Genomic DNA, 16,602 nt, shown 5'->3' with positions numbered 1-16,602 from the left:
GTGACGTATGTACCATATACACAGTAAATATACTAAAAACCAGAGAAGAGTACACTTTCAAATGGCAACTATTATGCTTTGTGAATTATATTTTGATGAAAAATGAAACAACTTAAATATCAACAAGTTAAATGCTAGGATACATTAAAAAAAATCCAAAGTAACACTAATCACAGGAACAATGGAGTAGCTACATGAATTTCAGACAAAGCAGATTTCAGAGAAGGAAAATTATCAGGCATAAAGAGCAGCATTACATAATGATAAAGAAATCGACTGACCAAGAAGACACAATTATCCTTAACGTATGTGTGCCTGATCAACACAGGTGAGACACAACCTAACAGAACTGCAGGGAGAAATAAACAATTCCATTATCACAGCTGGTGACTTCAACACTTCTCCATCAGTAATGGGCCGATCCAGCAGCAGGGCAACAAGGATCTGACAGATGTGGACATTCAGTCCAGACATGGCACACTCAACACCACCATCAATTACCGTACAACAGACGTACACAGACAATTTCGCCCAGTAATAGTGCAACACACATTCTTCTTAAGCTCATATGGAACACTCATCAAGACAGAATAATTCTGGGCCACAAAACACAACAAATTTTTAAAAATAAAAATTATACCAAGTATGTTCTCAGACCGCAATGGAATTAAAAATCAGTAACAGAAGATAGCTGAAGAAGTCCAAAATACATGGAGATTAAATGACACACTTCTAAATGACAGGAGACCAGTCTCAACAAAATACAATGTAGCAAAATGTGTGGAATGCTGCTTAAAGGGAAAATATAGTACTGAATGCAAATATTAGAAAAAAAAAGATTAAAGACAATAATCTAAGCTTCCATTTTAGGCAACAACAACAAAATCAAATCTAAAGTAAGGAGGGGCTCCTGGGTGGTTCAGTTGGTTAATCATCTGCCTTTGGCTCAGGACATGGTCCTAGGGTCCTGGGACAGAGCCCTGCATCAGAGCTTCCTGCTCAGGGAGGCTGCTTCTCGCTCTCCCATTCCTCCTGCCTGTATTCCCTCTCTCACTGACTCTCTCTGTGTCAAATAAAATCATAAAAAAAAAAACCCTAAAGGAAGTAGAAAAAAAAATTAGAGCAGAAATCAATGTAATTAAAACCAGGAATTTTTTTTTTAATCAATAAACCCCAAGTCTGTTTCTTTGAAAACATCAATAAAACAGATACACCCTTAGCCAGGCAAACAAAGAAAAAAAGGTAGAAGACATAAATTACTAATATCAGATGAAAGAAGGGAGGGCTACTGCTAACAATCCCAATCACTGTAAATTCAACCAAACATTTATGGAATACTACACAATTCTCTAAAATATCTTCCAGAAAGTAAAACTACAAGGAATACTTCCTAAATCATTCTAGGAGATCATTATTACCCTGACACCAAAACCAATACTACAAGAAAAGAAACTACAAACTAGTATCACTCATGAACACAGACACAAATCTTCAACAAAAATTAGCAAATAAAAGCAAACACTATATTAAAAAATTATACACCAGGATCATGTAGGATTTATTCCAGGTATGCAACATTAGAAAATGTTCAACATTAGAAAATCAATGTGATCCATCATATCAACAGAAAAAAAAATCACATGATCATATCAATGAAGGGAGGAAAGAAAACATTTAACAAAATCCACACCTCTTCATTATTAACCCTCAGGAAACTAGGAATAGGAGGACTTCCTCAACTTGATAAAGAATGTCTCCAAAAATCCACAGCTAACATGATATTAATACTGAGAAAATAGAAGACAGGGAATCAAGGCAAGGATGTCCCTCCTACTACTAGTATTCAATACTATACTGGAAGGCAAAACTAATGAAATAAGGTAAGAAAAGGAAACAAAAGGTATACAAACTGGGAAAGAATAAAACTTTGTTCACAGATGACATGACTGTCTACAGAAAATACAAAGACTTCACACCCCACACTCACACCCTCCTGAAACTAGTCAAGTGATTATAGCAAGACTGCACGATACACAGTTAAAATACAGAAGTCAATTGCTTTCCAATGATGTATCAGACAAAGGGCCAGTATTCAAAATTTATAAAGAATTTATCAAACTCAACATCCAAAAAACAAAAAAAATCCAGTCAAGAAATGGACAGAAGACATGAACATACCAAAGAAAACATCCAAATGGCCAACAGACACATGAAAAAGGGCTCCACATCACTCAGCATCAGGGAAATACAAATCAAAACCACAATGAGACACCACCCTACATCAGTCAAAATGGCTAAAATTAACAATTCAGGAAACAACAGATGTTGGCGAGGATGTGGAGAAATGGGAATCCTCCTACACTGTTGGTGGGAATGCAACTCTGGAAAACAGTATGGAGGCTCCTCAAAAAGTTAAAAATGTAACCACCCAACGACTTAGCAATTGCCCTATTAGATGTTTATCAAAAGTACACAAAGTGATTTGAAGGGCCAAAAGCACCCCAATGTTTATAGTCAAACTATTGAAAGAGCCCAGATGTCCATCAACAGATGAATGGATAAAGAAGATGTGGTGTACACACACACACACACACACACACACGCACACATTACTCAGCCATCAAAAAGAACAAAATCTTGCCATTTGCAAGGACATGGATGGAACTAGAGGAAGACAAATACCATATAGTTTCAGTCACATGTGGAACTAAAGAAACAACAGATGAATACAGGAGAAGGGAAGGAAAAATAGAAACAGACAGGGAGGCAAATCATAAGAGACTTAACTACAGGAAACAAACTGAGGGTTACTGGAGAGGGGAAAGTTGGGGTAACTGGGTGAGGGGTATTAAGGAGGGCACTTGTTGGGATGAGCTCTGGGTGTTGTATGCAACCAATGAATCACGAAATTCTAACCATGAAACTAAAAGTACACTATATGTTAATGAGATTGAATTTTAATTAAAAAATTTAAAAAGTCAATTGTTTTCGTATATACCAGCAATGTACAAGTGGAATTTGAAGTTAAAAACACAAGACCATTTACATTAGCATACCAAAAAAAATTAATACTTAGGTGCAAATCTAACGAAATATGCACAAGATCTATATGAGAAAAAGTATAAAATTCGGATGAAAGATAACAAGCAAGGTAAGATGTGAAGTGGAAAGAAAGTCCATAATCTTGGGTAAGAACACTCAATACTGTTAAGAGGTCTGTTCTTCCCAAAATGATCGACAGACTCAATGCAATCCCAATCAAAATACCAGGAAGTTATTCTGTGGATACCAACATGTTGACTCTAAAATTTGGATGGAAAACTGGAAAACCAAGAGTCCCAGAGTAGTCAACAAAATATTAAAGAGCGGGGAAAAAAAGGAAATTGAGGATTGCCACCACCCAATCTCAAGACTTACTATTAAAGCTATAGTGATTAAGACAGAAGGTGCCTGGCAAAAGAGACAGGTGCTTGTAACAGAGTGGAGAGCCCAGAAAAACATCCACACACACAGGCAAAGGCAACTCAATGGCAAGGACAGTCTTCAACAAATGGAACCGAACAATGGCACATTGATAAGAAAAAACAAACAAATGAAAAGAATAAAAACAAACTTTTCACACCTTTCACAAAACCTAAACGTAAAATGCAAAACTTCTTAAAGATGACATAAGAAAAAATGTAGGGATCCTTGGATTTGGCAATGACTTTTCAGATATAAAACCAAAAGCATGATCTACGAAAGAAAAAAATTGATGAGAGGGACTTTGTTAAAATTAAACTTCTCCGTAAAAGACACTGTTAAGAGAATGAAAAGACGGGATGCCTGGGTGGCTCAGTTGGTTAAGCAGCTGCCTTCGGCTCAGGTCATGATCCCAACATCCTGGGATCGAGTCCCACATCGGGATCCTTGCTCCGCAGGGAGCCTGCTTCTCCCTCTAATTCTGCCTTCCACTCTGTCTGCCTGTGCTCGCTCTCACTCGCTCTCTCTCTGACAAATAAATAAAATCTTAAAAAAAAAAAAAAAAGAGAGAGGGAGAGAATGAAAAGACCAGTCACAGAGTAGAGAAAATATCTGCAAAACACATCCATGGTAAAGGACTTAAAATAAGAAATATAATATAAAGATGTCTTAGTAGCAACAAGAAATCAAACCTAATTTAAAAATGTGAAAAGAGCGGTGGCTGGGAAACCCAGTTAGTTAAGCATCTGCCTTTAGCTCAGGTCGTGGGACTGAACCCCACACTGGGCCCCCGGCTCAGCGTGGAGCCTGCTTTTTTCCCTCTCCCGCTGCCTGCTGCTACCTCTCCATGTGCTTGTGCTGTTAATAAATAAATAGAATCTTTAAAAAAGAAAAAAATAGGATCTGAAAAGATGCTCAACTTTGTATGTCATTAAGAAATTGCAAATTTAAACAAGGTACTATTACGTATCACGTAGAATATAAAAAATCCAAAGCACTAGTAATACCAAATGCTAGCAAGGATGTGGGACAACCGAACTCTCATTCACTGTTTGGTAAGAATGCAAAATGGGAGGCACAGTGTGAGACAGCTTGGCAGTTTCTCACAGAACTACACACATTCTCACTATAAGATCAGTAATTGTGCTCCTTTGTATTTACCCCCAAAGAGCTTAAAACTAGTGTCCACACAAAAACCTGCACACGGATGTTTACAGCAGCTTTATTCTCTGAAGTGCCAAAACTTGGAAGCAATCCAAATCTCCTTCAGTAGGTGAACAGGTACACTGTGCCACACCCACACAATGGATTATTCGACAATTAAAAGATGAATTTTTAAGCCACAAAACTTCGAAGAACCTTAAATGCATATTGCTAAGTGAAAGACCAGTCTCAAAGGCTAAATACTATATGATTCCAACTCTATGGCATTCTGGAAAAGGTAAAAATTAACCAACATTTTAATTTTTATTTATTTTTTAGGTCATCTCTATACCCTATGTGGTGGCTAGAACTCACAACCCCGAGATCAAGAGTCAGATGCCCTAGCAACTAAGCCAACCAGGTGCCTCTGAAAAGGTAAAACTCTAGACAGTAAAAAGATCCCAGGCTGAGGGGTGAGGGAGGAGGGTGCAGAGAGAGGAGAAGAAACAAATAGATGAGGTACAGGGGTTTTCAAGGCAATGAAACTAGGCTGTAAGATACCAACAGTAGGTAAATAACATTATACATTTGTCAAAACCCACAGAACTATAGAAAGAGGAGTGAACCTTAATGTAAACCATGGATTTTAATTAATACTGTATCAATGCTGGTGGTTCATCAGTTGTAACACATGTACCACAACAATGTAATACATTAATAATAGGAGATAGTGAAGTTAGAAGAAAAATAACTTCTCTTTGTACTCAGGGTTATTTCCTATCTGAACCCAGTTAAAGTACAAATCCCCCAAAAGGCCAGAAGTTGGGAGATCACAAGAGGTGTTGGAACACAGGAAAATAAATGAGCAAACCAGACAAGCTGCAGGTAATTAAGAACCATTAACCATAAGAGAAGCAGTGACATCACTCAAAATTAAAACCAAGTAGAGTTTAAAAGTTTAGCTACTTTACTAACTAGCTGGAATCAGGGATGGCAAACAAAGACTAATTCAAAGTAACCTGGGAATTAATCATTTAAAACTTACCAATAATCTGAAATTAGTAGCTTTAATGCTATGAAAATTACATGGAATTTGGAAAGATTGAAGTTCTCTAAGCTGCCAAGAAGTAAAACACTCCTTCCCAAATACATGGACTTATAAAATCACTATATACTGTCTCCACGAGAAGCAGAATCCCCCAGAACCATCACTCTGTAATGATGAGAAGTACTAAGAGGGCATATGAAATTTATGAGCTCTGCCCTGAAACATGTCCCATTTCATCGAGACAAAAAACCAAAATAGTTAAGCACTAATCTGCACACTACATAGGGGTTGAAAGACATAGAAAGTTTGTGTGAGCTCACGTATGTGTGTATTTCCAACCATTCTTGAAAACAATGGCAACTGAGATGAATAAATGTCCCTGTATATCCCATAAATATTCCTCAAATATTTATCATGCAACTCCAGCTCTGCTCTAAGACCTGGGGACACAGTCATGAAAAGAAAAGACAAGGTCTCTGCTTTTAAGGAGCAGATATTCTAATGCAGAAATGAGAAAATAAATATGTAAACAAACATTATATTAATGAACAGTGATCAAATAGTGATTAATGAATAGTGATCACAGCTAAAAAGAAATGAGGACACAGTAAAGGTCTGAGTGACAAATGGGATGTATTTAAACTTGGATGAACCCGGAAATATAGAACAATGAGTTGAGATCCAATTGACACAAAGGAGCTAGCCACAGGAAGTGTGAAAAGAGTGTTCCCGCCCAAGGTATCAGCATGTATACAAAAATGTCCTTGGAGCTCCTCCCTCCAGCCCCTGCTCTCAAATCTCTGCCCCAGCTAGGTGGGGACATAATCTAGGACTTGTGTCTCCTAAAACTCATTCTAAATGTTTGTTCAGTGACTAAATTATTCAAGCTTGAGAAATTAAAAACATATGCTAACAAGATCTTCCCACCATCTACAGAGAGATCATCTTAAAAGCATCATGAAATAGTAACACTGAAATTCTAAAAAACTTCTAACATTTTAATCAATTTTATATCAAACTCCTTTGTTGAATTTATATACCCATTTGACATATTTATGAAGAGACAAAAAAAAAAAACCCTACATTCCGTAAATGTATTTATCCATCTAACAAATATTTGAGTACCTAATTACACTCTGTTCCAGCTAATTTCTTCTTTTTATCTCTTTTTCCCCCCAATTTAACACCAATCATAATCTATGTAGGCTTTTAGTTCGCTTTTCAAAATTAATTTCTTGAGCTATTTAAAGGAATTATCCAGTGCTAGAGTTCTCAACACTGGTCACACATTAGAATCACTTAAGAAACTTTTTTTTTAAAGATTTTATTTATTTATTTGACACAGAGAGAGAGATCACAAGTAGGCAGAGAGGGAGAGAATCATGCTCCATGCTGAGCAGAGTGTCCCATGCAGGGCTCGATCCCAGGACCCTGAGACCATGACCTGAGCTGAAGGCAGAAGCTTAACCCTCTGAACCACTAAGGCACCCCCTCACCTGAGGAACTTAAAAACAAAAAGCCCAAAGGGCACCTGGCTCGTTCAGTCACTGGAGCATGCAGGTCTTGATCTCATGGTTGTGAGTTCAAGTCCGATGTTGGGTATAGAGATTACTTTAAAAAAAAAAAAAAGAAAGAAAGAGCCCAAGCCCCAGTTTGTGATTAATTTGTTTAAATGTTTCAAGAAATTTGATGCTAAATGTTGTAAGACTAGTTAAATAACAAAAAGATATATTTACATAATACTTCTTGCTCTCAAATTTTGAACAAAGAACTTACTAATAATCAATAACTTAGTAGGCCAACATTTTATTTAAATAAGTTTTATGGTACTACACAGAATGAATTATAAAATCAAAAGCAAGGAGAAATGGGCATGGTGTGAACATGGGGAAGCAAGAGAAAGCAAGCAAGTATGTGACCGGGAAGCGAATGCTTAGCTCTGAGATCCTTCTCCGAGAGAAGGACAGATTAAAACCTAAAAAGAAAGAAAAGAAGGATCCCATGCACTCAAGGAAAGAGAAATCCCCCAACACCCCTCCTGCTTTTTCCAATATAAACACACAGCTGGGCCGACTTACCACATCCTGGTTGGTACCGACTTTATCAACTTTTTTATTTAGGCCAAACTTGACCGGTCAATGATGGACGGGCTGTGTGCCAAGTGTACCAGTTGTACAACTGACTGTGTAATGGCTGAAACTGAGAAACTGGGGTGAAAGTATCAAGAGGCTCTAAGGATTGCGAAAGAGCCAAGATTCAAACAATTACCACGTACACACAAGACAAACTATGCAGATGACTGCTTAGTATGGAAGTAATTCAGAGTGTTACACTGTGGCATCAGCTGACCCAGACCCAGAAGATTGCTGGAGTTCCGATCATGGACATCTCTAACCATATAGACGACACTGAGCGAATGCCAGATGATGACAGAGCCCCTCACTCCTATGTCTTAATAGAGTTCCTCAGCTCTCCTTTACCAACTTTTCCTGTTGCCAGTTCATACAAGCAATTCTCCTTACCCAGTTCGTCTGTTCTGAGCTATGGCTAAAGACACTCACTTTTTTATGTTTTGAAACTGATTATCTTGTACCATTTTACTTTTTGTTGTATCTTTTTATAAATCAGATGACCGCTCACGAGACAAAAAAAAAAAAAAAAGAAAGAAAAGGAATGGAAAGGAAAGATCAAAAGGGAGGACAACAACAACAACAACAAAACAGTTCTTTTTTGCCGGGAACCCTTCTTACAAGTGCCAATCAGATAAACTTTATCTGATGTTACATCGTCACAACTCCTCTATCATCAGGGAAAGTAGTTCACATAAGAAAATTTCTCTATACAATGAGTTCCAGGCTTACATTCCATATTTGGCTAATTAGAATTTCATTACGATGTCTGTCTCAAACTGATGCGGAAGAGAATGGAATCTTTTCATCAAGACGTGACATCGAACTAAGAACCCACAGGGTAAGCACTCAGCTCCTGTGATACAAAGACGGCTCCTGGGGATGGGCGACCCGGAGCAACAGTGGCTGACCTGCGGGCCTGCGGCTATCTGCTGTCTGTCACTCTTCCCTCACCTCCTCTGTCAGCTGCTATCTCCAACCGCCGTCAACAAAGTCCACCTCAGACCGCCATCACTTCCCTCTGGTCCCATTTACCATAGCTAAGCTCCAGGCCAGGCATCCAGATCACCAGCCCTGTGGGAACTTCTAAGGTAAGAGGTGGCCCTCTTGGTGAAATGCAGGTGCCAAGGCATGCGGACATTGTGCCATCTTCTGCGCTATTCTTAATGTTCTGATTGTCCCACTTCCCTCCGTTCCCACCTGTGGCCTCTGGAAAGGAATATATTACAGTAGGATTTCCAAGGACTGATGTGTGGGGGTCAGGAGATCTGGCCTGTGATTGGCCCCAACTAGCTGTGTGGCTTTAAAGGAAGTCATCACACCTCGGGCCTCAGTTTCCTTATCTGCAAGCCAGGATGGACTAGAGTCTTTTCAGAGGAGCCAGCAAAGATCACATAGATAAGCACCACCTCATTATACTAACAAGCAAACAGAAGGCCGGAGGCGAGTGATTTGCCCCAAGTCAGACATAAGCAGGCAGAGAGCAGAGCCGAGGATGGGACCCACATCTGCAGGTCACAGCTAATCAGCCAGCACAATACAAACAGATCTGAGCAGCTGCTCATTCTTCCCCTTTTCTGTTTTGTACATCAGAATGCATGCTCCCTGCAAACAAGGACACACAGGACCTGCTTCCTGTCTCAAAATTCCCAGTTCACCCAATTAGAACAGGGAGGAGCCTCAAGGACTTACCCCCCCACCCCCACACACGGTTCTTTTACCTATGGAACATGAGGGTACATACATTCACCATCCAGAGGGCTCCTGCCTTCACTTCTTATGGAAAACTTCATCATGTGCCTACCCGGGGTGCCAACGAAGCCACAAGTTCCAGAGAGGAACTGACACAGAGAAGTTCGAAGGAGGCAGACTGGCTCAGCGCAGAAACAAACTGTCTACCAAGGAAAACTACCCCATGGGGGACTGATTCTCTTTGAAATACGTTCGAGTGCGTGGGAAAATGGTTTTTCAAGAGCCGGTGGACTGACCAGTCACCTGGTACATACAAGATCACATCTGTATTCTGACAAGAGTGGCTTGCCTGCAGTGTAGACCAGGGGCCAGAAAGACAAGGAAGGCGCATGGAGACTGGGTGAGAAGCTTCTACGGTGTGATGGCAAGGGCGCACTGCAAAGGTTCGAGAAGAGATGGAAAGAAGTATATGGACTCAAGAGGTTTAGGAAGCGAAATCCACAAAACTTGGTGTGACAGACTAGATTTTGGAAAGGTGACCAGAGTAGGAGTTGACTTCTGGTTTCCCGACTCCAGGCTAAACTGATGAAGTGTTTACCGAGAGAGGTAATAGAATAAGAAAGGTGGTTTTCAGTGGAGGAGGTGCTCATGAATTCCGTCTTGAACCTGATGAGTCTGAGGGGCCACAGACACATCCGAGAAGAAAGGTCAGCAAGTCCGATACACAGAACTGGTGCTCAGGAGGCGTGTGGGCCAGAGACAGGAATCTGCCTTACCTGCTGATAGGTGGTCATGAAGCTGCACAAAAGGTCATCTAGGGAAAGAAAGGAACACGGGGCTGAGCCCATAATCAGCATTCAGTGGCTACCAGGAGCATGACTTTGCACAGGAGACACATCAGAGAGGTAGAAGAAAGACAGGAAGCAATGCAGAGCATTTGGTCTACTGCGATGTCGAGTAGGAGACAGAGAAAGGTCAGGTGCGCTGACTTAGAAACAGTTTTGGTAAGAACTCTTTAGTGGAACGACAGGGCCTGAAGGGTGGAAGATGGGAAAGTCAAGTCAACCCCTGAGCACTGGCTGTGATGTGCGACACTGACAGGTCAATACCTAGAGGTGGGGCATTCAAGTGGGAAAGGATCAAACAGGAGCGCGAGATGGGAAGGAGTGCAGGGGAGAGGATCCTCGCAGGCTCCTGGAAGGGCGGGAGGGCATGGACTCTGAGCCAGAGTGGAGACTGAACCCGAGGAGGAAGGAGAGCCCCTCCCCGTACCAGGCGAGGAGGAGAAGGGGACAAATACAAGAATGGGATCATGATCAGGAGGATGGAGGAGGTCCCGTGGGATGGCTGCTAATTTTTCTGTACGACTGGAGATGAAGTCATATGTTGAGATGGAAGAGGAAGGCTACATGTGATGTCAATAGCACACCCATGTAAATGGTCTAATTTATCTGTTATGCCACTTTCTCCCCCTACTACCAATACCTTATGTCCTGCTCATCTATTAGTTGGCTGTCAACCCAAAGGATTTTCGTATTTCTTTTTTTTTTTTACTCAAAGACTTGTTTTATCATAGTACATGAGCTGGGACTGATGAGAAGGGGTAGCTGTACTGGGCAACCATTGCTCTGATTAGCATCGGATGCCCATCCCGATGGCCATGAATGTGCCAAATGTGCCGCCACTCTGCATCATGGTTTTCCCGATTCCGCCCATCAGCTCCCGACCCCACATTCCGCTCATGAGACAGGAAAAGGTGCCGAAGAGCGCCCCGGCCGCCATGCCCACTGCGCAGCCCATCACAAAGCCCATTTTCACGCGGTCGAAGCAGCTCGACTGGGACTGCCCGTAGGGCCCCACGGCCACCGGCATCTCGTTCGTGGGTTCGGTCGCTCGGCTCTACTGGATTTTCGTATTTCTAAGCCAACAAAGTATGATGCTGCCAGTGCCTCTGCCCCAGGTCACCCTTCCCCATCTGCCATTCCTGCACTTTGATCACCTACCTTTTTGCATACCTTTCCCCTTCTATTTCTCATTAGATCTCATAAACATGACTTTTTAAGTAGTCTCCTGCCACCAGTCAGCTCGAACTCAACAGATATGACCATGCAACTTCCTGCTGTAAACCTGACTGCAGCTCTACCGTGAAGACTGCATCAACGTGGACCCCTCAATGTATGCAGTGTCCAAGGTGCAACCCGCAGCCCCACCCCATCTCCCTTTCTACCATCCCAGTCTCATTCCAAAATGTGCCAAACAAGACACCTATGTAGAAATACAACCCCGACAGCAAGCTCTCCACTCATTTCTGCCTCGGAACTGTAACTTAACAAAACATCTCTCTGACGAAAACACAAATTGCAAATAACCTTTATCTCCAGCTCCCACATAGAAGATCAATACCACTTTACACAGAACAGCTGTTCCATGTATTTTCCTTCTATGTATGAAGGGGTCACGTTCATTAACACTACAAATTGTACATTATATTGAGAAATTTCAGAGCCTTGAAAGAATATGGAATTGCTGGCATTCTAGCCACTTTCCCAGTTTGCTCTCTGCCTACCTCTAAGTCCTACTTTAGAACTGCTATTGTGAGATTTCTATTTTCCGAAGCTGCTTTGACCAAAGGCATTCTGTCAGCTCAGAGTGAGAAAGATGGCGGGGCGAGGAAGTGTGAGAAAATGCTAGTGTTAGGCCCAAAGAAAGCCTGACGAAGTCCAAAGACAGACAAGCTAAAGAGACTTCCGTGCTTTGAGATTCTTTAAGTCTGTGTGTGTGCCTTTTCTTCTTCCAATGACCTCTCTCCTCATCACGTGTCCTTCATTAACAAAAGGTTTCTGGATCAGAGAATTCACTCTGTGCTCTCCATCAGACACTCCATTCAATTTACACCTTTTATTACAGTGGCTTAACATCACCATACAAGAACAAGAGTACAATATACCTTCGTCTAGACATCCCTACATATTAAAAATGATATGGCCACACCGCAGAGAATCCAGACATAAGCACTTTTAAAGCCAGAGTTTGGGAGATGTGATCTGAATGCAAGTATCAAAAAGGAACTAGCTGGTTAACCCAAAAAAGAAAAAAACATATTATGACTTGAAGCCATAAAAAAGTAAGAAATTCAAACTCTTTTCAGAATTTTAGGTACCTGCAGAGCCAAAACTTTTTAACACTGAAACCAGCTACTAAATCCCACTCCTTAGAAAATAACATATACGTTTTGATAGTTTAAGTACAGACCCAGGGGGATACAGAAAACAGATAAAGCTCCTCCTGGCTCTGATTCAAACCTTGGCACATTTTCAAGGCTATGTCTGATGAACCTTTCCTGTCAGTAAAGTCTTTTCAGTTTAAATTTCTATTCTGTAAGTTTATGTCCTACAATTATCTGCTGCCAGCTTCAGGCTGACCTCACCAAGAGAAGTAGGGCAACTTTAGAAAAGGAGCTTGATATGCTTTGTAGTACTGGACCAGAACCAGTAAGGACAGTACAGTCTTTCAGATTTCTCATTCCAGGAGCTTAAGACGAAAGTCAGGCATAAACGTTAGGTTAAGTGCCTTTTTGACCCGATTCCTGGTAAGTACGTGCGTTCAGAGATGTGTTCAACGCACAGTCGCTGAGCTTCTAGGCACAAGGCACTGGGAGGCTTCTGTCAGGCCCGAGGAGCGGCGGTCTGACTGTGCCCCACAGTACCAGAGGCGGGTCCTACGGGTCCAGGGCTTTTACCTTTAGCTCAAAACCACTTGCCCTGAACTTTCAGGCCTTTTCATCCAATGTGCACGATTTCACAGGAGTGCTTTCTCCAGGCTGCACCTAGCCCACCCGAGGCCAAGAGACTCACTGCGAAGTGCAGTGAGGTCCCTGCCGAGGACCCGTCCGGGGTGGGGATGGCCCAGGAAGCCCGCAGGAGAAGCCCGAGGAGAGGCCCCGGAGGGCCAAGGAGGGCAGGCCACCCACGGCTCGGCTCCGGGGAGCAGAGCCCAGGCGCGCACCTTCATGAACTCGTCCTTGTCGAAGCAGAGCGTGTCCGGCCCCTTGGGCAGGTTCATCTTACTTCTCTCCATCCCGGCGGCCGCCGCCTCTCAGCACTGACACTCGTGCGAGGAGGAAAGGTAGGAGGCTGCGCTCCCCAATGCTATGGGTGAAGCCACCGCGTTTCCACCTCACAGAAGGCACCGCTTCCTCCAACATGGCAGCGCCTGGGCCCGGTCAAAGAAAGAGGACGCCGCAGGCCCGCCTCCGCCTGCCTCCGCCAAGAGAGGTGCGGGGACCGCTGCCACTGAGCCAGCAGGTGATCCTGCCCAGTGTGGCAGAGGGCGACACTACGACCTCGCCTATGTTTCTGCGGGGCAGCCCCGCCGCAGGTGATGCCGGGTAAGCGGGAGAGGGGAGGGCGGGGAGGGTCAGGGGCGCTCCCTCCCCACCTCGCCCTTTCCCTCGGATAATCGGCCTGCGAACCTCTTCCAGGACCTTCTCCCGAGATTGTCCCGCGGGAAGCATAGCCGTGGCGGGATGCTGGCCCTTTACTTCTGCGGCCGGTTGTCCAGAGTGGGGGGCGCGTCCGGGTGTCAGGCCTCCGGTCCCCGGGCGCCGCCGCTGCAGCTGCCTGGGCGCAGAGGCCTCTGTGGGAACCCGGCTTCCGCTTTTAGCCCCGGCACCCACCCGCTAGCGTGGCTTCTCCCCCGCTGAGCTTGGCTCCAGCGATCTGTAGGGAGGAAGGTGGTCAGCTGGCAGCCTCAGGTCCTCTGGGCAGCTCCCAGGTCCACTTCGGCTCAGCTGCAGGGCGGCCACAAGTTTGGGTTCTCAGAGCTCTTAAAGAATCACCTCGCTACCGGCCGGCCGACAAAACGCAGCCGACAAGTAGATGTGCGAGCATGTTTATGTCCAGTCCGCTCTAGAAGGGGCGGAATCGTGTGTTTGTGGTTCGATCACCACACCTGCCCCCAATTTCCGAGACCCCCTCCTCCTCCTGCCATCCACCCCACATTTATTTTGAGATTTTTCTTTCCTCTTCCCTAGCTCTTTCTCCCACTGTCCTCCCCTTTAGTGGGAATGTTATGGTCAAATGATGTTTCATTTCTCTTTTTTTTCTCCGTGAGACTCTGACAGCTCAAACCACAGATCTCACGCGCGCCTTTCAGGCTGCAGCTTTGCTGTAATAGCCCAGGACTGAGCTGCCCCTCCCAATGCTGAGATCTCCTAGAGACAGCACCCAGAGATAGCACGAGCAGTCCTTAGAAAGGGATGGGACACAGCAAGACAATGGCTTACAATGAGTCTTGCATTCAAGTCAATCCAAACGGGAAACTGGTCACATTTTTTTTTTAAGACATGAGTACAGGGACGCCTGGGTGGCTCACTTGGTTAAGCAGCTGCCTTCGGCTCAGGTCATGATACCAGCGTCCTCTGATCGAGTCCCACATCGGGCTCCTTGCTCAGCAGGGAGCCTCTTTCTCCCTCTGCCTCTGCCTGCCATTCTGTCTGCCTGTGCTCGCTCTCTAACCGCCCCCTCTCTCTGATAAATAAAATTTAAAAAATCTTTAAAACGTGAGTACAGAATCTGAAACAATACATTCCCTAGCAGTGGGCCTGGCAAGGCCTTGTTGAGGAAAACGTTCCCAGTCAATATCCAGAGACTATGACAGGTAGGATGAGAACTAGAATCTTATTTGGAGAATCAGAATAAATTGTCAGGGGAGCAACTATGAAAGTGCATTCTATGCTCATTTGGATATAGGGAATGAAAGCCTCATTATTTGGTCTTTGTTTGTTTACTCTTATTATGAAAATTCTCAAGCATACACCAAAGTGTGTAGAGCAGAAGGATCCCGGCCCTTCCGAGTACTTATCACTCTGCTTCCCCAACTGTTTCATAGGCCCTCCTCCTTCTACTGCCCCCAAAGTGCCTGTATTTTTGGTTTTTGTGGAGGGGGGAGGTCTGGAATATATTTTAAAGTAAATCCCAAACATCACATCATTCCCTGCTCCCCAAATACCTTTGTTTACACATCAAAGAAGGAGGATGAAGAGGTGGAGGAGGGGAAGACTGAGAAGGAGGAGGGATGAAGAAGAGAGATTTCCACACAGGCCCACTATGCCAGAATCAATAGGTCTAATAAGCTATTCAGATTGGCTCTGAGAGGCATGACTTTTAGACCAGGGCCACAGTGCTAATAAGCGACAAGGGCAAATTCAGGCAGCACAAACAGCAAGGACCACACTCATCACCAGGGCACCGAGAGGGGGGGAAAGGGTGCCAGACCGACGGAACAAAGTTGTCTGGAAACCCCACCTGCTCTGGAAGTCCAGAGGAGCGAGTAGTTGAACTGTTTTTTACCTTCATTGTCATTCCTTTCTGAAATTATTGCCGGCCTTTGGTAAAGACATGAAACTGAGCTTGTGCTGCCTGGGGTACTGATCTTGGGGTTGCTGAAGAGAGTAGGTGCCAACAAAGAATGAAAATCCCTGCTGCCTGCTCTCCTTCCGAGAGTCAGGAGGGAACAGTCAAGACCCCATACAGTGCATTGCCACTTGGAGCCCTGGCTGTGGCAGTGGAGTGGCCCACCAAAGCCAGGAGCAACAGGCAAGAACCCAGACCCCAAATGCTAATGGAACACCCTGGGGAAGACAAAGGAAAGGCAGAGAGTCAGCGGAAACCTTCCCAAAGGACATTTCCCTCAGTTTCATCTGGGAGCTGACATTCAGCTGGTACACACCCCTTTAGCCACACAAAGTTTGGTGACTAGCCTCTGGCCAGAACCTGCTGTGTGTCTCCCTACCCTGAACCCTTCCCAAGATCCCTACCATGGCCTCGCGATCCAAGCACTGGGTGTGTAACACGCATTTGGTTAGTTAGTTGTCCGTGCTGTTGAAGATTTGACTACTGTTACATGTTTGACTCTCGTCTTTGGTGATGGTAACTATTTCATAGGAAATAGAAGCTGGAATCCAGGAAACAGGCTGGAAGATGAAATGAAAAAGTGGATACAAAGCTTCTAATCAGAGCCAGACATAATTGGCGATCAACTATATCCCAGTCTCTCCCCTCTTCTCTGATCTGTACTTTCCTTAATGAGGAATGAGACTTTAAGTTGACTTTTTTTTATCTTCAAGTC

At 43.8% G+C, this 16,602-nt stretch overlaps 2 protein-coding genes across 4 annotated transcripts in view; both read right to left on the bottom strand.

Moving 5' to 3' along the window:
- Window positions 1-16,602, bottom strand: part of LOC131822047 (conserved oligomeric Golgi complex subunit 2-like) — a 502,532-nt gene that overhangs the window by 24,511 nt on the left and 461,419 nt on the right. For 2 of the 3 annotated variants that reach the window (XM_059158437.1, XM_059158436.1), the window contains exon 1: window positions 13,480-13,611. The exons of the other annotated variant lie outside the window; for it this stretch is intronic. In XM_059158437.1, the coding sequence (XP_059014420.1) occupies window positions 13,480-13,551 (72 nt within the window). In that variant the 5' untranslated portion in view covers window positions 13,552-13,611. Of the gene's footprint in view, window positions 1-13,479; window positions 13,612-16,602 lie in introns of those variants that run through there. 3 annotated transcript variants of the gene reach the window in all.
- On the bottom strand, window positions 11,011-11,397 carry LOC131822054 (reactive oxygen species modulator 1-like). Its single transcript, XM_059158448.1, has one exon. It carries the CDS (start codon window positions 11,344-11,346, stop codon window positions 11,107-11,109), a length of 240 nt encoding a protein of 79 aa, XP_059014431.1. The 5' UTR covers window positions 11,347-11,397; the 3' UTR covers window positions 11,011-11,106.

Source organism: Mustela lutreola, chromosome X (genome assembly GCF_030435805.1).
Source record: "Mustela lutreola isolate mMusLut2 chromosome X, mMusLut2.pri, whole genome shotgun sequence".
NCBI classification, from domain to species: Eukaryota; Metazoa; Chordata; class Mammalia; order Carnivora; family Mustelidae; genus Mustela; species Mustela lutreola.
This window is presented reverse-complemented; position numbering and strand designations above follow the sequence as displayed.